The 25,787-nt window shown below is 38.7% G+C and overlaps 1 protein-coding gene and 1 non-coding gene across 3 annotated transcripts; both read left to right on the top strand.

The window, feature by feature from the left end:
- Positions 1-7,947: 7,947 nt before the first annotated feature.
- Positions 7,948-24,680, top strand: LOC110271752 (uncharacterized). 2 transcript variants are annotated; one of them, XM_088503350.1, is made up of 4 exons: positions 7,948-8,505; positions 11,427-11,945; positions 12,100-12,662; positions 23,273-24,680. In XM_088503350.1, the coding sequence occupies exon 4, from the start codon at positions 23,663-23,665 to the stop codon at positions 24,380-24,382; it is 720 nt and encodes a 239-aa protein (XP_088359476.1). In that variant the 5' UTR covers positions 7,948-8,505; positions 11,427-11,945; positions 12,100-12,662; positions 23,273-23,662; the 3' UTR covers positions 24,383-24,680. The 2 variants fall into 2 exon arrangements, with proteins under 2 accessions (XP_088359476.1, XP_020978681.2); XM_021123022.2 differs by having other exon boundaries at positions 7,948-8,528.
- On the top strand, positions 18,286-18,393 carry LOC148578068 (small nucleolar RNA R71). The gene has a single exon (XR_015903377.1). It is a non-coding gene; the product is annotated as a small nucleolar RNA R71 (small nucleolar RNA).
- Positions 24,681-25,787: the final 1,107 nt, after the last annotated feature.

Genomic DNA, 25,787 nt, shown 5'->3' with positions numbered 1-25,787 from the left:
TTTATAGTATATTCTCTTCTTTTTATCCTATTTGATTTTCAGTTGCTTGGGGACAAGCAACAATTTAAGTTTGGTGTTGTGATGAGCGGATAATTTATACGCTTTTTGGCATTGTTTTTAGTATGTTTTTAGCAGAATCTAGTCACTTTTAGGGATGTTTTCATTAGTTTTTATGTTAAATTCACATTTCTGGACTTTACTATGAGTTTGTGTGTTTTTCTGTGATTTCAGGTATTTTCTGGTTGAAATTGAGGGACTTGAGCAGAAATCAGATTCAGAGGTTGAAAAAGGACTGCTGATGCTGTTGCATTCTGACCTCCCTGCACTCAAAGTGGATTTTCTGGAGCTACAGAACTCGAAATGGCGCGCTTCCAATTGCGTTGGAAAGTAGACATCCAGGACTTTCCAGAAATGTATAATAGTCCATATTTTGGCCAAGAATAGACGACGTAAACTGGCGCTCAACACCAGCTTTCTACCCAAATCTGGCGTCCAGCGCCAGAAAAGGAGCCAAAACCAGAGCTGAACGCCCAAACTGGCACAAATACTGGCGTTCAACTCCAAGAAGAACCTCTACACGTACAACACTCAGGCTCAGCCCAAACACACACCAAGTGGGCCCAGGAAGTGGATTTATGCATCAATTACTTACTCATGTAAACCCTAGTAGCTAATTTATTATAAATAGGACCTCTTACTATTGTATTAGGCATCTTTGGTCTCAGTTCTAATCCATTATTCATCTTAGGAGACTATTGATCACGCTTTAGGGGGCTGGCCATCTCGGCCATGCCTGGACCTTTCACTTATGTATTTTCAACGGTAGAGTTTCTACACTCCATAGATTAAGGTGTGGAGCTCTGCTGTTCCTCAAAGATTAATGCAAAGTACTACTGTTTTCTATTCAATTCATCTTATTTCGCTTCTAAGATATCCATTCGCACCCAAGAACGTGATGAAGGTGATGATTATGTGTGACGCTCATCACCATTCTCCCCTATGAACACGTGCCTGACAAACACTTCCGTTCTACATGAAATAAGCTAGAATGAATATCTCTTAGATCTCCTAACCAGAATCTTCGTGGCGTAAGCTAGAATGATGGCGGCATTCAAGAGAATCCGGAAAGTCTAAACCTTGTCTGTGGTATTCCGAGTAGGATTCAATGATTGAATAACTGTGACGAGCTTCAAACTCGCGATTGCTGGGCGTTAGTGACAGACGCAAAAGGAGGGTGAATCCTATTCCAGCATGATCGAGAACCGACAGATGATTAGCCGTGCTGTGACAGAGCATGTGAGCATATTTTTCACTGAGAGGAGGGGATGTAGCCACTGACAACGGTGATGCCCTTGCATAAAGCCAGCCATGGAAAGGAGTAAGACAGATTGGATGAAGATAGCAGGAAAGCAGAGGTTCAGAGGAACGAAAAGCATCTCTATTCGCTTATCTGAAATTCCTACCAATGATTTACATAAGTACCTCTATCCCTATTCTATTATTTATTATTCGAAAACACCATTATCCATTTATATCTACCTAACTGAGATTTGCAAGGTGACCATAGCTTGCTTCATACCAACAATCTCCATGGGATTCGACCCTTACTCACGTGAGGTATTACTTGGACGACCCAGTGCACTTGCTGGTCAGTTGTACCGAAGTTGTGACAAATTATGAATGTGTAATCACGATTACGCGTACCAAGTTGCTCACGTGCCAGGAATAGTTTGAGCATGGACATCACAATTTCGTGCACCAGGCACAAAAGAGCATGTTTTCATAATCAAGCACAATTTAGGAGGAAAGCTCAAAAGCATGCTATTTAATAGAATAAGTATAGGTTTATATGATGAAATCCACTCAATTCTAACCAGAAATTATCGTAAAATATGGATTCATCACTCTTCTCTCTAGAATTAGGTAAGATTTAGGTAGGGGTGTGCAAAAAAACTGGTTTCACTGAACTGAATTGAAACTAAACTGAAACTGTTTTAAATAAACCAGTTTTTTTAAATAAAAAACTGAACTGAAACCATAGTTTGTATGAAAACCAGTTTATTAAAAACCAGTTTTTATGGTTTAGTTTAGTTTTAAACCAAATTAAAACTGATTTTATTTAAACTCCAAAATTAATTTTACATACTCTTTTTTTCTCTTTCTTCCTTCACTCTCTCTCTCTCTCTCTCCTCTTTCTCCCCCTCCTCTCTCCCTTCTCTCTCTCTCTTTCTCTCTCTCTCTCTCTCTCTCTCTCTCTCTCCCATCTCTCTCTCCCTCTCCCTCTCCCTCTCCCTTCCCATCACTCTCTCTCTCTTTTCCCCCTCTCCCTCTCCCTCTCCCTTCCTTCCCCTCTCTCTTCCTCTCTCTCTCTCCTCTCCCTCCTCTCTTTCTCCCCCTCCCCTCTTTCCTCTCTCTCTCTCTCTCACCCCCTTCTTCTTTCTCCCTCTCCCTCCTTTTCCTCTCTCTCTCTCTCTATCTCTCTCTCTCTCTCTCTCTCTCTCTCTCTCTCCCCTCTCCCTCTCCTTCCCTATTCCTTCTTCTCTCTCCTCCCCTCTCTCTCTCTCTCCCTTTTTTTCTCTCTCTCCTCTCCCTCCTCTCTCTCTCCTTCTCTTTTTTCTTCCTCTCTCTCTTCTTCTCCTCTTTCTCCCCCTCCTATCTCCCTTCTCTCTCTCTTTTCTCTTTCTTCCTTCTCTCCCTTCTCTCTCTCTCTCTTTCTTTCTCTCTCTTCCCCTCCTCTTTGTCTCCCTCCTTCTCTCTCTCCCTTCTCTCTCTCTCCCCTCTTTCTCTCTCTCTCTCTCTCTCTCTCTCTCTCTCTCTCTCTCCCTTCCTTCCCCTCTTTCTTCCTCTCTCTCCTCTCCCTCCTCTCTCTCCTCCCCTCTTTCCTCTCTCTCTCTCCCCTCTCTCCCTCCATTCCCCCTCTCTCTCCCACTCCTATCTCTTTCTCTCTCTCCCCCCTCTCCCTCTCCTTCTCCCTCTCCCTCCCCCTTCCTTCTTCTCTCTCTTCTTCTCTCTCTCTCTCTCCCCTTTTTTCTCTCTCTCCTATCCCTCCTCTCTCGCTCTCCTCCTCCCCTCTTTCTTCCTCTCTCTCTCTCTCCCCTCTTTCTCCCCCTCCTCTCTCTCTCTCTTTCCCTCCCTTCCCCCTTCTCTCTCTCTTCCTATTTTTCCTCTTTCTCCTGTTGTTTTCTCTCTCTCTCATTTTTTCTCTTTTTTCTTTCTCTCTTCTATTCCTCTCTCTCTCTTTCTCTTCTTTCTCTCTCCTTTTCTCTTGCTCTCTTTCCCTTCTTTCTCTCTCCTTTTTTCTCTCTTCCTTCTCCTTTCTCTCTCTCCTTTCTTTCTCTCTTTTCTCTTTTTCTCTCAGTATTTTTTCACTCTATATCCCTCTTCTCTTTCTCTCCCTCTTTTCTCCAAAATAAGAGAGAGAAGGAAAGAGAGATAGAAGAGGAAAAAAGAGAGGAGGAGGAAAGATAGGAAAAGAGGAGTGAGAGAAGGAGGAGGAGGAGAGAGAGAAAGAGAAAGAGGGAGAGAAATTGAGAGACAGAGAGGAGAGAGGGAGAGAGACAGAGAGAGAGGGATAGGGGAGAGAGAGAGAGAAATGAGTGAAAGGGATAGAGAGGGAGAAAAGGGAGAGAGAAAGAAAGGGGAGGGGAAGAAAGAGGGGCAGGGGAGAGAGAGAGAGAGAAAGGAGGGGGAAAGATGGAGATAAAGAGAGAGAGGGGGAGAGAGAGAAAAGGAAAAGGCAGAGAGAGAGAGAGAGGAAGACAAAGAGAGTGAGGGGGAGAGAGAAGGGGAGCGAGAGAGAAGAGGAGGAGAGAGGAGGGAGAGAGAGAGAGAGAGGGAGCAAAGAAGAGAAAGAGAGGAAGAGGGGAATGAGAGAAAGGGAGAGAGAGAGAGAGAGAGAGAGAGAGAGAGAGGGAGAGAGGACGGGGAAAGAGAGGGAGAGAGGACGGAGAGATAGAAGGAGAGAGAGAGAGAAGGGGAAGAGAAAAGGAGAGAGAGGGAGGAAGAGGGATAGGGAGAGAGAGAGAATGAGAGAAAGGGATAGAGAGGGAAAAAGGGAGGGAAAAAGAGAGAGGGAGAGAGAAAAGGGAGAGAGGGAGAGAGAGAGAGAGAGGAAGACAAAGAGAAGGGAGGGGAGAAAGAGGGAAAGGGGGAAAGAGAGGGAAAAGGAAAATAGAGAGGAGGGAGAGAGATAAAGGACGGGGAGAGAGGGAGAGAAGAAGATAGAGAAAAAAAGAGAAAGGAGAGAGAGGGAGAGATGAAGATAGAGAAAGAGAGAGAGAGAGAGAGAGAGAGAGAGAAAGAAAGGAGGGGGAGAGAGGGAAGGAAGAAGAGAGAGAGAGAGAGAGAGAGAGAGAGAAAGAAAGGAGGGGGAGAGAGGGAAGGAAGAAGAGAGAGAGAGAGAGAGAGAGAGAGTGGGGAGAGAGAGGGGAGTGTGAAAACTAGTTTTAGCCTATAAACCAGTTTAAACTGGTTTTTTTAATTAAAACCAGTTTTATTTTTATGAACTAGTTTAAACTGGTGCACTATATTATAAACTGGTTTAGAACCAGTTTCATGTGTGACAAAGCAGTTTGGTTTAGTTTCTAAACCATTTAAAATGGTTTAGTGCAGTTTCAGTTCAGTTCATAGAAAAACTGAACTATGCACACCCCTAGATTTAGGATAGATTCCTCTTAGATTTAGGTTTAATTGTTGTTTTGATTTATTTTCTTTGCAATTTATTGTTCTTACATCTTTGCTCTTCTAGTTTTACTTGTTATTTCCTTTATTTTGTTGCCTTTATGTTTATGACACTTTGTTGCTTTTAATTTTAATTAATACAATTTATGTTTTATGTTTGTTAATGTTTAATTGCATTGTTATTGTTATTTTCTTACATGGGTAGTTGTAGAATTTATATTTCTTACCAATTTACTATGCTTTTCTTTTATACCTTCCAAGTGTTTGATAAAATGCTTGGTTGGATTTTAGAGTAGATTCTCAAACCTTGCTAGGACCTTTCTTAGTTGTTAGTTTTATTTTATTATTCATCAAACCCAAAACCCCAAAAATATACACCCCATAACCAATAATATGCACACTTCCCTGCAATTCCTTGAGAGACGACCCGAGGTTTAAATACTCTCGATTTTTATTGGGTTTGCACTTATGACAAACAAATTAAACTTTGATTGAGGGTTGTCTATCGGTTTGGAACTATACTTCGACGAGATTATTTTTGTGAAAATTCCTACCGATGATTTTTTCACATCAAGTTTTTGTCCGACGATTTCCCCACATCCGTTCCCTCATGTATAGAAAAGCTTCAAATGTTATCAAATTAACTCCAAGTACACATTATTAAATAATTTGACTTTTCTAGATTAAATGAAAGCATAGCAAATCCAACCATTGTAGCAGGAAAAGATATGACACTTATTTTATAAAAAGTTTTCTTAAAATTCTCTAATCAAGCAAATTCTTGGATATAACTAGTAAACGAGCTCTAATAAAAGGGCACTAATAACTAACAACTCCACCACATGAATGATAACTATCAAGTGCCAACAACAGATGTCAAAAATGATAGAAACACTATAATACTTGATCCTGTAACTCCTGTGCTAGAGGCTCTACTTCAACATATTGTTCTACAACTCCAACCCCTTGTGATTTATTCTGCTCTCTAACCCTTTTAGCTGACTAGTCAAGTGCTTCTTCCCCTTTCTCTTCCATCCATTTCACTACACTAATTGGCTCATCAGTCCTAACATCACCTAAATCATACACTTGATGTTGTGCCTCATCTCTTTCCTCTTTAGGCTTATCACTCTTCTCAACCTCTTCACATATTTTTACTCTTTTTCGCTTTCGCTCTCGACCTTCATCCATGCTATGCTAAATTTTCTTCTTTCCTCTCTTCTTCCTCGTACTCTTACATTCCTGACTCCCCTTTCCATCACCATCTATTCCATCACATCAGCCTGTAGAACATATTTGCCACCCTCATTACACACAATCTCCTCATCCTGACAAAGCTTCTCTGATTGAATACCCAAAATCTTCTTATGTGCCCATGGCAAATCCTCATACTCCTTTATAATGAAATTATAAATTTCTTTTTCAGTAGATATTTTATTCTCATTTAGCTCTGATATTGCCCTATGTATCATGTAAAAAAAAAAGCACAAAAGGGGGCAAAAAATTAAAATCAAAAGAAGAACAACATATTCATTATGATCATTTGAATTCTAAAGAAAATAAGACACTCAATAAGCAAAATAAAAAAGATTGAAAATTTAGAGAAAAGTTAGGGAAATGAGCTACCAATGCATAAGGAAGGTGTGTGGGGGTGTGCAAAGAAGGAAACATCTTCTTGGGACGCTATTGAATGAGGGAGGAAACATGGCGAGTTTCAGGGAGAGGGAGGGGTTGGATTCGGCGAGCTAAGGCAAGAGAGAGTCTTTGAGGTTAGCAATGATGCGGTTTCTTCTAGAATGTTCGTCATCGTTGGGAAGAAGTTGAGGAGGAGAGTGAGGTTTCTCTTCTTCGTCCATAATTGGTGCCAGCCATCAAGGGACTTTGATTATTTGTGTGTGTAAAGTGCCACAGAAGTGGCGAGCAAGGGAGAATAGAGGCCGAAGTGCGAATTGAGGTGGCGAACTAGATGGAACGACCAAAGGCGATGGCAAAGAGTGACTGAGTGAAGGGGTGGAGGCTGGTATTGGTGTTGGCGTTGGCGTTGTGATGAGTGAGTGTAGCAGTGAACTGCTTATAGAGTGAGACTGAGACCGAGAGTGACGAGGGTTCAAGGTATACATGGTTCTAAAAACCGGATCGGACTGGCCAGTCGAACCGGGAGCCGACGATAAAAACGATCCAATCCCATGTGTAAAACCGCTAGTCAGAGAACCGCCCAAAAACTGCTAAACCAACTAGGAACCGGCCGGTTGGACCGGACCAAAAACCTATCGGTTCTTACTAAACCACGCCATTTTGATTGCTTTTAAAAAAAAACCGGAGCACATGCGTGAGTCACGCCCACTTTCCCCCAAACCCCCTCCTTCGCGCGTTTCAGACTTTCAGCAAAGAAAGGGAATCCAAAACCAAAACCCTTCTTCCAAGTTCAAAGCACCCGAAACCAAAATCCTAGCTTCTTCAACGGTTACTTGCTGCCGTCCATGGTTATCAGCGCCTCCACGACTTCCCTCTTCCCTCCGCGGTTGTTTGTTCTAGTTTGGAACGCCATTCATCCTCCCGCGGCTTCTCTGTTCGAGCTGGTCGCTGTCGTCTTGTCGCCGTCCTGCTCTCCGCCACGCTCCCCCCTCGTTGAAGGTTAGTGGCACTATTCTGACTTTTGAATGTTTGATTTGAGTGATTTGCATGGTTCTAAAAACCAGATCGAACCGGCCAATCGGACCGATCCAACCGCAAATTGGCAACAATAACGATCTGGTCAGGCATGTAAAACCGCTGATAAAACAACTGGTAAAAAGTGCTGAACTGGCCAAGAAACGGCTGGTTGGAACGGACCGAAAACCTGCCAGTTGGATTGAAACGATGTCGTTTTAGTACTTGTTTGGGCACCATTATTTTGATAAAAAAAGATTTTTTTCAATGAAAAAATATCTTTTTTTTTTAGTATGTTTGAAAAATTTTTAGTAGTAAAAATAAAAGCACTAAAAAAATAAAAATATCTTTTTTGAGAAGCCTTAAATTTACAAAAAAGTACTTTTATATTATTATACTCAAACATAATTGATAAATAAAAAGATATTTTTGTACGAGATATCAAACATAATATTACTTTACTTTTTTATAAGATCTTTTAAAAAAGATAAATTAAAAAAAAAAGATCTTTTCTTAGAAGTTCACCCAAACAAATCCTTAGGCTTATTGAGCCGCTGAATCACTCAACCGTGAGCCTCACTTCACTTCTCTTCACTCTCGCTTCTCAAATCAAATCCTAGCCTCTCTTCGAGCCACGCCGCCGCCCGTCCGTCGAGCCTCGAGGCCGTCCGTCCGTGTAGCCACTGCCCCCAAGTCTCCAACCCCTATTCTCTTCTTCCGCGAGCTCGGCACATCCGTCGTCTTCGTCTTCCCACCGTCGTCTGCATCTTCTCGCCGGAAGAGAAACCCACTAGCAGAACTGCCCGAAGCCCCTTCTCCTCTCCTTCCCTCAGCAGAGCTACTACCCCCACTCAACCTCAACCAAAGAGAAACCCTAGTCTCCACCACCGCCGCAAGGAGTTCGCTACCACCGTAAGAAGAGGTGACACAAGCCATAGCCACTAGCCAGCCTTTATCGCCGCCGCCATTCAGCTCACCACCGCCATCCCACCGTCGTTCGGTTGGCCTTCACCGTCCAGTCTGTCGTAGCCTCCAACCACTCTGCTCTTTAGGAAGCTTTTTCGTGTCTCGTCGCAGCTCCAATTCGGTGGTCGCCCGTCCTCCGTCCGTCTGCTGCTCGTGGTCGACGTTCTTGCTCCTTCTCCCTCAATTACTGCTCTGAAATCCTGAATCTCTGTTTGTTCATTATTTTTTTATGAGTAATTTCTTGCGTATCTCTGTTTTGAGTTTTCTTAGGTATTTTGAATCAATATATTTTAGTTTGTTCGTTCATGATCAATTATTTAATTGCAGAATGAGTTTTATTACTGATGATGAGCAATGAACATTATTGAACTGTTCTTGTTATGAGTAATGATTTTCTTAAGTTTCTCTGTTATGAGTAATTTAGATTATTTTGTTTTACAATAATTGTGGAACTGTTCTTGTGGTTCAAATGTTGTATTTTTTTTATTTAATTATTCAGTGTTGTGTTTATTGTCATTGTTGATTGTTGCTGTTTGTTCTTGATGGTTCTGAACTTCTGATTGTTGATGTTTGTTCACTGCTGTCTTTGTTTACTTGTTCAAATGTTGTATTTTTTTATTTAATTATTCAGTGTTGTGTTTATTGTTGTTGCTGATTGCTGCTGTTTGTATTTTATGGTTCTGAACTTCTGATTGTTGATGTTTGTTCACTGCTGTGTTTGTTCTTATTGTTCTTGATTGTTGCTATTTTTTTATAGTGCTGTTTGTTTTTGCTGTGCTGCTACTTTTCATACTCCTACTTTTCATGTTTGTTTGCAGACTGATTTTTATTACCGATGATGAGTAATGAACATTATTGAGCCATTCTTGTTATGAGTAATGATTTTCTTAGGTTTCTCTGTCATGAAATAATTTAGATTATTTTGTTTTATAGTAATTATTGAACTGTTCTTGTTGTTCAGATGTATTTTTTTAATCTAATTGTTCAGTGTTGTTTATTGTCCATCTTTGTTTGTTCGTCGATTTAGGATTCTGCTGATGCTAGTGTTGTTGTTCAGATTGAATTGTTGGATTACAGTTTGCAAACGGAGTTTGCATAAAATTGATTTTGCAAACTTGATTTTGATCAAAAGTAAGTTTGTGTTAAAGTGATTTATGTTTGGTAATTTTTGTATCAAAATGGATTATAGTAAAATAAATGATGTTTGACTTATACCATTCAAAATCACTTTTAGATAAAAAAAATTACTAAAATGGACATCAACTTAAATTTTTTTATATTATCCTATTATTTTAATTTAGATATTTAAATAGATCTTATTAGTTAACTTTATAATAAAATTAATATTTACTTACTAAAATAAAAATAACATATAAAAATAGACAAAATATATTTTTAATAAAAATAAAAAAATATAAATTTTAGATATATATATATATATATATATATAATCAAATATGTTACATTTTTTAAGTATTAAATGTTACTTTAGTATTTTTTTACATCGTATTCTTATTCTAGTACTCTCAATAATCTTATTCTTAATATTAATTTGGAATCCAACGTTTATGATTTTATTATTATCTATGATTAATTTTTTATTTAATTTATCTTTTTTAATGGAATCATAATCTATATTATAAAAAATTACACTAAAACATAGTAGACGAGAATTACAATTATAAAAGAGAGTACCGAAAATAATTAAAAAAATTAAATATTTACTTTATAGTGATTGAAACAAATCTGAAAGTTTTTGATGATCTTTTTATATAATATATTTTTAGTATTTTTAGTACTCTTTTTTTAGTATGTTATAATTTTTTACTATTATTATTATTTACAGTTAATTTTTTTATTTAATTTACTTTACCTAATAGAATCAATAAATCATATTATAAAAAGATAATAACAAACATGATACACAAAAATCACAATTATAAGAGTGTATAATGTCAAATAAACAGTTGGAAAAAATAAAAATAATAAATAATAGAAAAATAGAGCTCATATAAATAGAAATAACAAGAATTTTATGAATAATACAATAACATATATAAAGGATAAAGTTGGTAAAAGGTAAATAAATGGTTAGTATCTATGGCTAAAAGCCCGTTAAGAAAACGCAGAAGCTAAAAATAGTTGCTTCTTGTAAACGTGGTTTTGGCAGCAAAATCACTTCTGCGTTCATGAGAAAAAAATTTGCCAAACCAAAAGTTGAAGCTTTCAAGAAATTTAAACGTGCTTCTTCCTTCCAACGGGGTTCCCAAACACACCCGTATTGGTTAGCTCTGCTCATTGCTACTGTGGTGTGTTGGACTCTGTTTTGTTGCTTTTTTTTTGTGCTGTGCTGAAAATTGAAAATAATTTAGCTGAAATGATGCTTATTGCTACTCCTCATTGTTAGTCTTTGAAAGTTTATTAATCTTTGTTAAAATTATGCTGAAATTATGCTCATTGCTACTGCGCAAGTGTTCATTGTTAATCTTTAGAAAAGTTTACTAATCTTTGTTGAAATTATGCTGAAATTATGCTCATTGCTATTGCCCAAGTGTTCATTGTTAATCTTTGAAAAAAGTTTATTAATCTTCGTTGAAATTATGCTGAAATTATGCTCATTGCTACTGCTAATTGTTAATTTTTGAAATTATGTTGAAATTATGTAATGCTTTAAATTTAGAAGACGTTTAAGATTTATCTTAAATTATACTATAATTATGTTTTAGAGTATTTGTTTATAGTTTACTTGTTATTTTATTGTAAAACGGTTTGTTTGGTTGGACCACGGTTGAACCGGTTGGACCAGTAAACCAGTAGTTAGAGTGGTTCGATGACTGGTCTGGTTCTCAGGACCTTGGTGATCTGTGAATGTGAAATCATTGATTTTGTGTTGTTATACTGCTGCTGCTATTTTTTAATTTTTGTTGCTGATTGTTCTTGATTTCTGAATGTGAAATCATTTTGTGTTGTTATGCTGCTGCTGCTATTTTTTAATTTTTGTTGCTGATTGTTCTTGATTTCTGAATGTGAAATCATTGATTTTGTGTTGTTACGCTGCTGTTGCTATTTTTTAGGGTGATTCTTTGTTGCTGTTTTTTAATGTCATCAAATTAAATGAATTAATACCCAAGGAAGAAAAAGCAACCTTGACAAGCCATTGCAAGAAACACCTTGACAACCCTGAATCCTCGTCACTCTCAGTCTCAGTCTCACTCTCTAAGGAGTTCACTGCTGCACTCACTCATCACAACGCCAACACCAGCCTCCACCCCTCCACTCAGTCACTCCTTGCCGTCGCCTCCGGTCGTTCGGTAGTTCACCGCCTCTGTTCGCTCTTCAGCCTCTATTCGCCCCTGCTTGCCACTTCTGTGGCACTTTACACACACATAATCAAAGTCCCTTGACGGTTGGCACCAATCATGGACGGAGAAGAGAAACCTCATTCTCCTCCTCAACCTCTTCCCAACGATGATGAACATTTTAGAAGAAACCGCATCATTGCTAACCTCAAAGACTCTCTCTTGTCTCAGCTCGTCAAATCCAACCCCTCCCTCTCCCTCGAAACACGCCATGTTTCCTCCCTCATTCAGCAGCATCTCAAGAAGATGTTTCCTTCTTTCCACACCCCCACGCACCCTCCTTATGCATTGGTAGTTCCTTTCCCTTGCTTTTCTCCAAATTTTCAATCCTTTTTTTTATTTTGCTTATTGAGTGTCTTATTTTCTTTGGAATTGAAATGATCATAATGCGTATGCGGTTCTTCTTTTGATTTTAATTTTGCACCCCCTTATGTGCTTTTTTCAGATGATACATAGGGTAATATCGGAGCTAAATGAGAATAAAGGGTCCACTGAAGAAGAAATTTCTAATTTCATTGTAAAGGAGTATGATGATTTGCCATGGGCACATAAGAAGATTTTGTGTATTCAATTTGAGAAGCTTTGCCAGGATGAGAAGATTGTGTGTAATGAGGGTGGCAGATATGTTCTACAGGCTGATGGTGATGGAATTGATGGTGATCGGAAGGGGAGACAGTAATGTAAGAGTAAGAGGAAGAAGAGAGGAAAGAAGAGAAGTCAGCATAGCATGAATGGAGGTGGAGAGCGAAAGCGGAAGAGAGTAAAAATCTGTGAAGAGATTGAGAAGAGTGATAAGCCTAAAGAGGGAAGACATGAGGCACAACATCAGGTTTATGATTTAGGTGATGTTAGGATTGATGAGCCAATTAGTGTGGTGAAATGGACAGAAGAGAAGGGGGAAGAAGCACTTGACCAGTCAGCTGAAAGGGTTGGAGAGCAGAATAAATCACAAGGGGCTGGAGTTGTAGAACAATATGTTGAAGTAGAGCCTCTAGCACAGGAGTTATGGTGCACGAAATTGTGATCTCCAGGATCGAACAAATCCTGGTAATGGCTCCAAAGCTTGGTGCTCTGATCTTAATTCATAATTGTCACAACTTCGATACAACTAACCAGCAAGTGCACTGGGTCGTCCAAGTAATACCTTACGTGAGTAAGGGTCGAATCCCACGGAGATTGTTGGTATGAAGCAAGCTATGGTCACCTTGTAAATCTCAGTCAGGCAGATATAAAGTGATAATGGTGTTTTCGAATATTAATTAATAAAATAGGGATAGAAACACTTATGTAATTCATTGATAGGAATTTCAGATAAGCAAATGGAGATGCTTTCGTTCCTCTGAACCTCTGCTTTCCTGCTATCTTCATCCAGTCAGTCTTACTCCTTTCCATGGCTGGCTTTATGTGATACATCACCACTGTCAATGGCTACTTTCGGTCATCTCTCGGGAAAATGATCCAATGCCCTGTCACGGCACGGCTAATCGTCTGGAGGCATTACCCTTGTCAATGGCTTCATCTTATCCTCTCAGTGAATAATATGCTCACGCACCCTGTCACAGCACGGCTATTCATCTGTCGGTTCTCGATCATGCTGGAATAGGATTTACTCTCCTTTTGCATCTGTCACTAACGCCCTGCAATCGCGAGTTAGGAGCTCGTCACAGTCATTCAATCATTGAATCCTACTCGGAATACCACAGACAAGGTTTAGACTTTCCGGATTCTCTTGAATGCCGCCATCATTCTAGCTTACGCCATGAAGATTCTGGTTAGGAGATCTAAGAGATATTCATTCTAGCTTATTTCATGTAGAACAGAAGTGTTTGTCAGGCACGCGTTCATAAGGGAGAAAGATGATGAGCGTCACACATAATCATCACCTTCATCACGTTCTTGGGTGCGAATGGATATCTTAGAAGCGAAATAAGATGAATTGAATAGAAAACAGAAGTACTTTGCATTAATCTTTGAGGAACAGCAGAGCTCCACACCTTAATCTATGGAGTGTAGAAACTCTACCGTTGAAAATACATAAGTGAAAGGTCCAGGCATGGCCGAGATGGCCAGCCCCCAAAACGTGATCAAAGGATCATAAGGTAATCCCCCGATGCCTAATACAATAGTAAGAGGTCCTATTTATAATAAACTAGCTACTAGGGTTTACATGAGTAAGTATTTGATGTATAAATCCACTTCTGGGGCCCACTTGGTGTGTGTTTGGACTGAGCTTAAGTGTTGCACGTGCAGAGGCCATTTGTGGAGTTGAACGCCAGTTTTTGTGCCAGTTTGGGCGTTCAACTCTGGTTTTGGATCCTTTTCTGGCGCTGGACGCCAGATTTGGGTAGAAAGCTGGCGTTGAACGCCAGTTTACGTCGTCTATTCTTGGCCAAAGTATGGACTATTATATATTGCTGGAAAGCCCTGGATGTCTACTTTCCAACGCAATTAGAAGCGCGCCATTTCGAGTTCTGTAGCTCCAGAAAATTCACTTTGAGTGCAGGGAGGTCAGAATTCAACCTCTGAATCTGATTTCTGCTCAAGTCCCTCAATTTCAGCCAGAAAATACCTGAAATCACAGAAAAACACACAAACTCATAGTAAAGTCCAGAAATGTGAATTTAACACAAAATCTATTAAAAACATCCCTAAAAGTAACTAGATCCTACTAAAAACAAACTAAAAACAATGTCAAAAAGCGTATAAATTATCCGCTCATCACAACACCAAACTTAAATTGTTGCTTGTCCCCAAGCAACTGAAAATCAAAATAGGATAAAAAGAATAGAATATACTATAAATTCCAAACTATCAATGAAACAGAGCTTCAATCATATGAGCGGGACTTATAGCTTTTTGCCTCTTGAATAGTTTTGGCATCTCACTTTATCTATTGAGGTTCAGAATGATTGGCATCTATAGGAACTTCAGATTTCGAATAGTGTTATTGACTCTCTTAGTTCAGTATGATGATTCTTGAACACAGCTTCTTTATGAGTCTTGGCCGTGGCCCTAAGCACTTTGTTTTCCAGTATTACCACCGGATACATAAATGCCACAGACACATAATTGGGTGAACCCTTTCAGATTGTGACTCAGCTTTGCTAAAGTCCCCAATTAGAGGTGTCCAGGGTTCTTAAGCACACTCTTTTTTTTTTTTTTTGCTTTGGACCTTGACTTTAACCGCTCAGTCTCAAGTTTTCACTTGACACCTACACGCCACAAGCACATGGTTAGGGACAGCTTAGTTTAGCCGCTTAGACCAGGATTTTATTCCTTTAGGCCCTCCTATCCACTGATGCTCAAAGCCTTGGGATCCTTTTTATTTCCCTTGCCTTTTGGTTTTAAGGGTTATTGGCTTTTTGCTCTTGCCTCTTGGTTTTAAGAGCTTTGGCTTTTTCTGCTTGCTTTTTCTTTTTCTTTCTATATATTTTTTTTTTGCCTATTTTTTTTTTTCTGCAAGCTTTGTTCTTTGCTGCTTTTTCTTGCTTCAAGAATCATTTTTATGATTTTTCAGATTATCAAATAACATGTCTCCTAGTCATCATTCTTTCAAGAGCCAACATATTTAACATTCTTAAACAACAACTTCAAAAGACATATGCACTGTTCAAGCATACATTCAGAAAATAAGAAGCATTGTCACCACATCAATATAATTAAACTAAGTTCAAGGATAAATTCGAAACTCATGTACTTCTTGTTCTTTTGAATTAAAACATTTTTCATTTAAGAGAGGTGATGGATTCATAGGACATTTATAACTTTAAGACATAGTTACTAACTACTAATGATCATGTAATGAAGACACAAACACAGATAAGCACATAACATAGAAAACAAAAAACAGAAGAAATAAGAACAAGGAATGAATCCACCTTAGTAATGGTGGCGTTTCCTTCTTGAGGAACTAATGATGACCTTGAGCTCTTCTATGTCTCTTCCTTGTCTTTGTTGCTCCTCCTTCATTGCTTTTAGATCTTCTCTGATTTCATGAAGGATGATGGAGTGCTCTTGATGTTCCACCCTTAGTTGCTTCCAATAATTGTGTGGAAGAAAATGTATCCCCTGAGGTATCTCAGGGATCTCTTGATTTGCAGTCAAATGTTCTACCACTGAGCTATAGACCCTTGATGGAAGCTTTTGTCTTCCCTTTCCTCTTTCTAGAGATTTCTCTAGCCTTAGGTGCCATCAATGGTTATGGAAAAAACAAAAAAGCTATGCTTTTACCACACCAAACTTAGAATGTTGCTCGCCTTCGAGCAAAAGAAGAAAGAATAGAAGAAGAAGAGGATATGGAGGAGATGGATGGCTGTGTGTATTCGGCCATATGGGTGGGATTGGGTGGGGAAGAGATGTTGAATTTTTGAAGGTAAGTGGGTGTATGGGTGTGAGTGGTAAATGGAAGACAGAAGGGATGAGTGTTTATTGGGAGTAGAGGATGATTGAGAAGAGAGAAGAGAGTGAGTGAAGGTAGGTGGGGATCCTGTGGGGTCCACAGATCTTGGGGTGTCAAGGCATTTACATCCCTCCACCAATTTAGGCATGCAAAATGCCCTTGCACACAACTCTGGGCGTTCAGCGCCAGGTTGGTGCCCATTTTGGGCGTTCAACGCCCCTTTGCTGCCATTTCTGGCGTTGAACGCCAGAACCATGCTTGTTCTGGGCGTTCAGCGCCAGGATGCTCCCATTCTGGGCGTTCAGCGCCAGAACTATGCTCTGTTCTGGCGTTTGAACGCCAGATAGATGCTCCTCCAGGGTGTGATTTTTCTTTTGCTGTTTTTGATTCCGTTTTTGATTTTTTTGTTTATTTTGTGACTCCACATGATCATGAACCTAAGAAAACATGAAAAACAATAAAAATAGGAATTAGATAAACATTGGGTTGCCTCCCAACAAGCGCTTCTTTAATGTCAATAGCTTGACAGTGGGCTCTTATGGAGCCTCACAGATGTGCAGAGCTTTGTTGAGACTCTCCAACACCAAACTTAGAGTTTGGATATGGGATTTCAACACCAAACTTAGAGTTTGGTTGTGGCCTCCCAACACCAAACTTAGAGTTTGACTGTGGGGGCTCTGGTTGACTCTGCTTTGAGAGAAGCTTTTTCTGCTTCCTCTCCATGGTTGCAGAGGGGGATCCTTGAGTTTTAAACACAAGGGAGTTCTCATTCCATTGAAGGACTATTTCACCTCTGTCAACATCAATCACAGCTCTTGCTGTGGCCAGGAAAGGTCTTCCTAGGATGATGGATTCATCCTCTTCCTTTCCAGTATCCAGGACTATGAAATCAGTAGGTATGTAAAGGCCTTCAACCTTTACTGACACGTCCTCTACTTGTCCATATGCCTGTTTTCTTGAGCTGTCTGCCATCTCTAATGAGATTTTAGCAGCTTGCACCCCATAGATTCCCAGATTCTCTATTACAGAGAGGGGCATGAGGTTTATTCCTGAACCAAGGTCACACAGAGCTTTAAAGATCATGGTGCCTATGGTACAGGGTATTATGAACTTTTCAGGATCCTGTCTCTTCTGAGGCAATGTCAGTTGATCCAGATCACTTAGTTCATTGATGAACAAGGGAGGTTCAACTTCCCAAGTATCAATGCCAAATAATTTGGCATTCAGCTTCATGATTGCACCAAGAAACTTGGCAGTTTGCTCTTCAGTAACATCCTCATTCTCTTCAGAAGAGGAATACTCATCAGAGCTCATGAAGGGCATAAGGAGGTTCAATGGGATCTCTATGGTCTCTAGATGAGCCTCAGAGTCCCTTGGTTCCTCAGAGGGAAGCTCCTTATTGACCACTGGACGTCCCAGGAGGTCTTCCTCCTTGGGATTCATGTCCTCTCCTCTCCTCACAGGTTCGGCCATGGCGCTTATGTCAATGGCCTTGCACTCTCCTTTTGGGTTCTCTTCTGTATTGCTTGGGAGAGTACTAGGAGGGATTTCAGTGATCCTTTTACTCAGCTGGCCCACTTGTGCTTCCAGATTTCTAATGGAAGACCTTGTTTCATTCATGAAACTTATAGTGGCCTTAGATAGATCAGAGACTAGATTTGCTAAATTAGAGGCATTTTGTTCAGAGTTCTCTGTCTGTTGCTGAGTTGATGATGGAAAAGGCTTGCTATTGCTAAACCTGTTTCTTCCACCATTATTAAAGCCTTGTTGGGGCTTTTGATCCTTCCATGAGAAATTTGGATGATTTCTCCATGTTGAGTTATAGGTGTTTCCATAAGGTTCACCTAAGTAATTCACCTCTGCTATTGCAGGGTTCTCAGGATCATAAGCTTCTTCTTCAGGAGAAGCCTCTTGAGTACTGTTGGATGCAGCTTGCATTACATGCAGACTCTGAGAGATCATATTGACTTGCTGAGTCAATATTTTATTCTGAGACAATATGGCATTCAGAGTATCAACCTCAAGAACTCTCTTCTTCATAGGCGTCCCATTACTCACAGGATTCCTTTCAGAAGTGTACATGAACTGGTTATTAACAACCATGTCAATGAGTTCTTAGGCTTCTGCAGGCGTTTTCTTTAGGTGAATGGATCCACCTGCAGAAGTGTCCAGTGACATCTTTGATAGCTCAGATAAACCATCATAGAATATATCCAGGATGGTCCATTCTGAAAGCATGTCAGAAGGACACTTTTTGATCAACTGTTTGTATCTTTCCCAAGCTTCATAGAGGGATTCACCTTCTTTCTGTCTGAAGGTTTGAACATCAGCTCTAAGCTTGCTCAGCTTTTGAAGAGGAAAGTACTTGGCTAAGAAAGCCGTGACCAGCTTATCCCAAGAGTTCAGGCTGTCTTTGGGTTGAGAATCCAACCATAATCTAGCTCTGTCTCTTACAGCAAAAGGGAAAAGCATGAGCCTGTAGACTTCAGGATCTACTCCATTAGTCTTAACAGTATTACATATCTGCAAGAATTCGGTTAAGAACTGAAAGGGATCTTCAGATGGAAGTCCATGAAACTTGCAGTTCTGCTGCATTAGAGAAACTAATTGAGGTTTCAGCTCAAAGTTGTTTGCTCCAATGGCAGGAATGGAGATGCTTCTTCCATGTAAATTGGAATTAGGTGCAGTGAAGTCACCAAGCATCTTCCTTATATTATTATTATTTTCGGCTGCCATCTCCTTTTCCTGTTCAAAAATTTCTGAAAGGTTATCTCTGGATTGTTGTATTTTAGCTTCTCTTAATTTTTTCTTTCAGAGTCCTTTCGGATTCTGGATCTGCTTTAACAAGAATGTTCTTGTCCTTGCTCCTGCTCATATGACAAAGAAGAGGGCACAGAAAAAATAATAATATGGATCCTTTATACCACCGTATAGGGATCCTTGGGTTAGTAGAAGAAAAGAAGGGAAGAAAATCTGAACTCAGAGAGAGAGGGGGTTCGGATTTTTGGAGAGTTGAAGGAAAGATGTTAGTATATCAATAAACAAATAGAAGAACATGAGAGGGGGAAGTGAATTTTTGAAAACAATTTTTGAAAAAGAGTTAGTGATTTTCGAAAATAGTTTTTGAAAAAGGTTAGTAAATTTTTTTTTTTTCGAAAAATTTTTAAAATTAAAAATAAAAATAATTAGTTAATAAAAAAAGAAATTTTTGAAAAAGTGGGAAGATATTTTCGAAAATTAGAGAGAGAGAGAGTTAGTTAGGTATTTCTGAAAAAGTTAAGAAACAAACAAAAAGTTAGTTAGTTAGTTGAAACAAATTTGAAAAGATAAGAAGTTGGGAAGTTAGAGAAGATATTTTGAAAAGATATTTTTGAAAAAGATAAGATAAGAAGATATTTTTGAAAAGATATGATTGAAATTAGTTTTGAAAAAGATTTGATTTTTAAAACCTCAATTAATGACTTGATTCATAAGAAATCACAAGATATGATTCTAGAACTTAAAGTTTGAATCTTTCTTAACAAGCAAGTTACAAACTTCAAATTTTTGAATCAAAACATTAATTGTTATTGTTATTTTCGAAAATTTGGTATAAAAATAAGAAAAAGATTTTTGAAAAATATTTTTAAAATTTTCGAAAACAACTAAGAATTTTGAAAAAGATTTGATTTTTGAAAAAGATTTTAAAAAAAGATAAGATTTTCAAATTGAAAATTTGATTTGACTCATAAGAAACAACTAAATTTTAAAAATTTTTGAAAAAGTCAACTCAAATTTTCGAATTTGATGAGAGAAAAAGGGAAAGATATTTTTTTGATTTTTGAATTTTTATGATGAGAGAGAAAAATACTAAAAAGATGCAATGCATGAAATTTTTAGATCAAAACATGTGATGCATGCAAGAATGCTATGAATGTCAAGATGAACACCAAGAACACTATGAATGTCAAGATGAACATCATAGACACAATTTTGAAAAATTTTTAATGCAAAGAAAACATGCAAGACACCAAACTTAGAATTCTTTAATGCTTAGGCACTAAGAATTCAAGAATGCATATGATAAACATGAAAAGACACAAAACAAAAAATCATCAAGATCAAACAAGAAGACTTACCAAGAACAACTTGAAGATCATGAAGAACACCATGAATGCATGAAATTTTCGAAAAATGCAAGATGCACATGCAGATGACACCAAACTTATGATATGACTCAATACTCAAACAAGAAACACAAAATATTTTTGATTTTTATGATTTTCTAATTTTTTTGTATTTTTATTTTTATTTAATTTTTTTTTCGAAAATTATTTAGAAAAAAGAAAAATAAGGATTCAAAATTTTTAATATGAATTCCAGGAATCTTATGCTCTAAAGCTCCAATCAAAGGGTCAGGCATGGCTTGATAGCCAGCCAAGCTTTAGTATGTAACTTAGACATGACACGCCTGACATTCCTTACATTCAACAGCCAATTGGCTAAGAAAGATAAAGAAGCTCTTCTCTTGAGTATAAGAATTGAGACATGGCTTTACAGCCAGCCAGGCTTCAACATGCTTCATGAAACACTAGCATTCATTCTTAAAAATTTTGAAGCTATAGAATAATTTATTTTTGAAAACATTTTTTTTTCGAAAATATTTTGAAAACGAAACAAAAAGAAAATTACCTGATCTGAGCAACAAGATGAACCATCAGTTGTCCATACTCGAACAATCCCCGGCAACGGCGCCAAAAACTTGGTGCACGAAATTGTGATCTCCAGGCTCGAACAAATCCTGGTAATGGCTCCAAAGCTTGGTGCTCTGATCTTAATTCATAATTGTCACAACTTCGATACAACTAACCAGCAAGTGCACTGGGTCGTCCAAGTAATACCTTACGTGAGTAAGGGTCGAATCCCACGGAGATTGTTGGTATGAAGCAAGCTATGGTCACCTTGTAAATCTCAGTCAGGCAAATATAAAGTGATAATGGTGTTTTCAAATATTAATTAATAAAATAGGGATAGAAACACTTATGTAATTCATTGATAGGAATTTCAGATAAGCGAATGGAGATGCTTTCGTTCCTCTGAACCTCTGCTTTCCTGCTATCTTCATCCAGTCAGTCTTACTCCTTTCCATGGCTGGCTTTATGTGATACATCACCACTGTCAATGGCTACTTTCGGTCATCTCTCGGGAAAATGATCCAATGCCCTGTCACGGCACGGCTAATCGTCTGGAGGCATCACCCTTGTCAATGGCTTCATCTTATCCTCTCAGTGAATAATATGCTCACGCACCCTGTCACGGCACGGCTATTCATCTGTCGGTTCTCGATCATGCTGGAATAGGATTTACTCTCCTTTTGCGTTTGTCACTAACGCCCTGCAATCGCGAGTTAGGAGCTCGTCACAGTCATTCAATCATTGAATCCTACTCGGAATACCACAGACAAGGTTTAGACTTTCCGGATTCTCTTGAATGCCGCCATCATTCTAGCTTACGCCACGGAGATTCTGGTTAGGAGATCTAAGAGATATTCATTCTAGCTTATTTCATGTAGAACGGAAGTGTTTGTCAGGCACGCGTTCATAAGGGAGAAGGATGATGAGCGTCACACATAATCATCACCTTCATCACGTTCTTGGGTGCGAATGGATATCTTAGAAGCGAAATAAGATGAATTGAATAGAAAACAGAAGTACTTTGCATTAATCTTTGAGGAACAGCAGAGCTCCACACCTTAATCTATGGAGTGTAGAAACTCTACCGTTGAAAATACATAAGTGAAAGGTCCAGTCATGGCCGAGATGGCCAGCCCCCAAAACGTGATCAAAGGATCATAAGGTAATCCCCCGATGCCTAATACAATAGTAAGAGGTCCTATTTATAATAAACTAGCTACTAGGGTTTACATGAGTAAGTATTTGATGTATAAATCCACTTCCGGGGCCCACTTGGTGTGTGTTTGGGCTGAGCTTAAGTGTTGCACGTGCAGAGGCCATTTGTGGAGTTGAACGCCAGTTTTTGTGCCAGTTTGGGCGTTCAACTCTGGTTTTGGATCCTTTTCTGGCGCTGGACGCCAGATTTGGGTAGAAAGCTGGCGTTGAACGCCAGTTTACGTCGTTTATTCTTGGCCAAAGTATAAACTATTATATATTTCTGGAAAGCCCTGGATGTCTACTTTCCAACGCAATTGGAAGCGCGCCATTTCGAGTTCTGTAGCTCCAGAAAATCCACTTTGAGTGCAGGGAGGTCAGAATCCAACAGCATCAGCAGTCCTTTTTCAACCTCTGAATCTGATTTCTGCTCAAGTCCCTCAATTTCAGCCAGAAAATACCTGAAATCACAGAAAAACACACAAACTCATAGTAAAGTCCAGAAATGTGAATTTAACACAAAATCTATTAAAAACATCCCTAAAAGTAACTAGATCCTACTAAAAACATACTAAAAACAATGTCAAAAAGCGTATAAATTATCCGCTCATCAAGTTACAAGATCAGGTATTATGGTGTTTCTATCATTTTTGGCATCTGCTGTTGGTACTTGATAGTTATCATTCATGTGGTGGAGCTGTTAGTTGTTAGTGCCCTTTTATTGGAGCTCGTTTACTCGTTATATCCAAGAATTTGATTGATTAGAGAGTTTTAGGAAAGGTTTTCATAAAATAAGTGTCATATCTTTCCTTGCTGCAATATTGGGATTTGCTATGCTTTTATTTAATCTAGAAAAGTGAAATTATTTAATAATGTGTACTTGGAGTTAATTTGATGACATTTGAAGCTTTCCTATACAGGACAGTATTGGGGAACAATTGGCATTTCCTTTCGTATATATTTATGCCGTTCTTTTTGTTTTCAATAAAGGGAAGCTTAGTGCTATAAACTTTCCACTCTGCCCAGAGTTCTTGGAAGGGTTTGATCCACTATGTAGATCTGTATTAGGAAGCTTTACCTTGCATATTCGCGAGAGGCTAATTTAACCCTACTCTGGGTCATTTGGTGACAACCCTTGTCCTTTCCTTATCAATATTAGAAAGAAACTTTCAGAGAATTTGTTTTATTCTAATTTTTTTGCCTTACTGACCATCATCCTTTGTTCCTTAAATTATTCAGAGAAATATAATCTTATGCTTATTTTTTGTTCCATGTAACTATGAGCATGATGATATGCTTTTAAAATTTGTTGTCGGGCATGATGATATGCTTTTAAAATTTGTTGCCAACAGTACTCCATAGTGCACCCAGAAATAATTTGTTCATCCCTACCAACTGTGCTGAATGTTATTGATTACCAGAAGCCACTTGATCTTCTGGGTTCAGAATGTGTACTGTCAGAAGGACAATTGAAACAATAAATGTCATCTTTGGATGTTCATGAACAAAAGAAAGATGGGAACTCAGTATCTGGTGATCCTGAGAACCATTATCCAAAGCGCCAATGCAGAGAGGGGCACCTGAAATCTTAGCCAGTTGCAGACGATCAAGAGGAGTGCTTTTTACCGTTAGGTGACCTTATTCTTGATGCACAAAAGCCCAAGATAAATATTATCGAGAAGCAGTGGCAGTCATCTCCTCAAGTTCAAGTTGCAGGTCAAGGAAGGCACAAGGAACCAACAATGTTTAAAAACAAAGCTATGTTAGCTCCTGAGAATGTTCATAATGATCAACCGCTACATGGAAATCAAGGATGTGAGAATCTAGTGTCTGGGAGTGTTGAGCATCGTCCAGCTAAGCGTCCCAGAGGAAGGCCCTGTAAGTCAGAGACTGATGCAAACAACCCAAGGGAGTATAGTCGTGGCAGAGGCAGAGGCAGAGGTACTGGTAAAGGTCTAGGTCGAGGTAGAGGTAGAGGTCGTGGTCGGGGAAGGCCTCGTAAAATAGATCAAGATGCAAATCATTCTGAGCAGCAATTGCAAACGGATGATCAAGATCAGCAGAATTCTAGTGGTAGGGGTAGAGGTAGAGGTAGAGGCATCAGCGGAGGCAGAGGTGATGGTGTAGGTCGAGGTAGAGGCAAGGGGAGTGGTAGGGGGAGAGGGAGGCCTCGGAAAATAAAGCTAGACACAAACACAAACCAATGTGAGGAGCAGTTACAATCACAAGATCATGCTGAAGGTCTGGTTAACTTAGGTAATCCAATTGAGGACGATAATCAAATTTTGCAGCAAAAGCAACAACCAGATGGTCAGCAGCAACAAGAGCAAGATCAAGGTTTGGTTTCAGAATCAAAACCTGAATCAGAAGAGGCCTCTAAACCTGATTTCGGATACGAACCAGAGGCACTGGTGGAGACTCAATTACAAGCACCTGAACCTCAGGATAATATGGCCTCTTAAACCAGATCCAAGGAAGTCCTAGCTGCTCGTCTATGCTTAGCAACCTTGATGAGGTTGGAACCATGGACTTTCTCTAACAAGTCTCTCACTTTTCGACCCAACTTAGGTGCATGGAACAGTCTTTGCCTTCCTTTTTCTCGACAAAGCAGATCCTGACTGATTTTGCATGTGAATGGAAGTTTGGAATATGAAGTTAACTCAGAAGCAATTTTCTTGTGGGATCTGGAGTTTGTCATTCTTGTAGCTGCAGTAGATATTTCAATTAGAGTTTATGGAGTATCACAGTTTATTTCAATCATTTTGTTCCTTGTTTTTTTTGTGGTAACTTATCCGCATGGTGGATTGTTGATTGTTATAGATATTAGATAAAAAAACAAAAGTCAATTGTTCGAATTATTATCCTAGGTGCAAATTGATTGATGTGCGTTTTCATGATCATTATATAATTCGAAAAGCAACAGATGTTATGTGCAAATTGACTGTTCGAATAGTTATTCTTCTAGTATTTCATTTTGGGGTAAAGCTACTAACACCTATTTTTTAGGGGTGATAATTGATAGGATGGGATAAGATTTAAGCTACACTTTGTTTTTATTTGTAGATTTAAACTCTCAATTTGAATCAAATTTGCATCTTAATTCTCTTAACTTGAGCATATTTAATTAAATTTATAAAAAGTAAATTATTTTTATTCAAACATAATATTTAGTCTTTTATATTTTATAATATTAAATATTATTATGTATTATTAGCAAATTAAATTAGTAGCAAATTATCTGTCCTTACACGCTGTTGACTGGTTGCCAACTCGTGGTGTGGGTGGTGCTGGGAATCCTAGCCTTATGCGAAATATTCTCCCTGTTTTGTCGATTTTTAGCAAATCGATGGTGGTTCGATATCTAGTGGTCTAGGAGCGAAACCTACTCCTCTGTGCAGGTACCAGTTTTTCTAAAAGTGTATCAAAGTGTCTTTAATTAGGTAAGTTTTAGAAATAAAAATAAATTGAAATTGATAAATTGATGAAAGAAATAAAAGGAAAATTTTTCAAAAACAAAATACGCAGAAAACGGAAAAGTTTGCGCTGAAATTGAAAGAAAGCAAATAAAACGCCTTTGACTGGGTCAGAGGACTTTGACATGGAAATTTCAAGTGCAGAAATGTAAATTAGACGAAGAAGATAAAGAGCACTTGAAAGATAAATCTGCTTGAAAAGTAAAGTTTACAAGGTAAATTAAAAGAAAGAAAATATGGAAGGAACCCTACAGAAAAGTTACTCGATCGCAGACTCAGAAATTCTCTGGGATGTGAGTGTGCTTGAGTGTTTTTTGAGTAAAAGTTCCAACCCTCATTCCCTACGATTTCTTGGTATTTATAATCTACTTTCTGATAACTGTCAATTAATTAC

The sequence above is a fragment of the Arachis ipaensis genome, chromosome B1 (genome assembly GCF_059453495.1).
Source record: "Arachis ipaensis isolate K30076 ecotype BB chromosome B1, ASM5945349v1, whole genome shotgun sequence".
Lineage (NCBI taxonomy): Eukaryota > Viridiplantae > Streptophyta > Magnoliopsida > Fabales > Fabaceae > Arachis > Arachis ipaensis.
The sequence above is the reverse complement of the archived record's forward strand: the minus strand, read 5'-3'. Positions and strand labels throughout refer to the sequence as shown.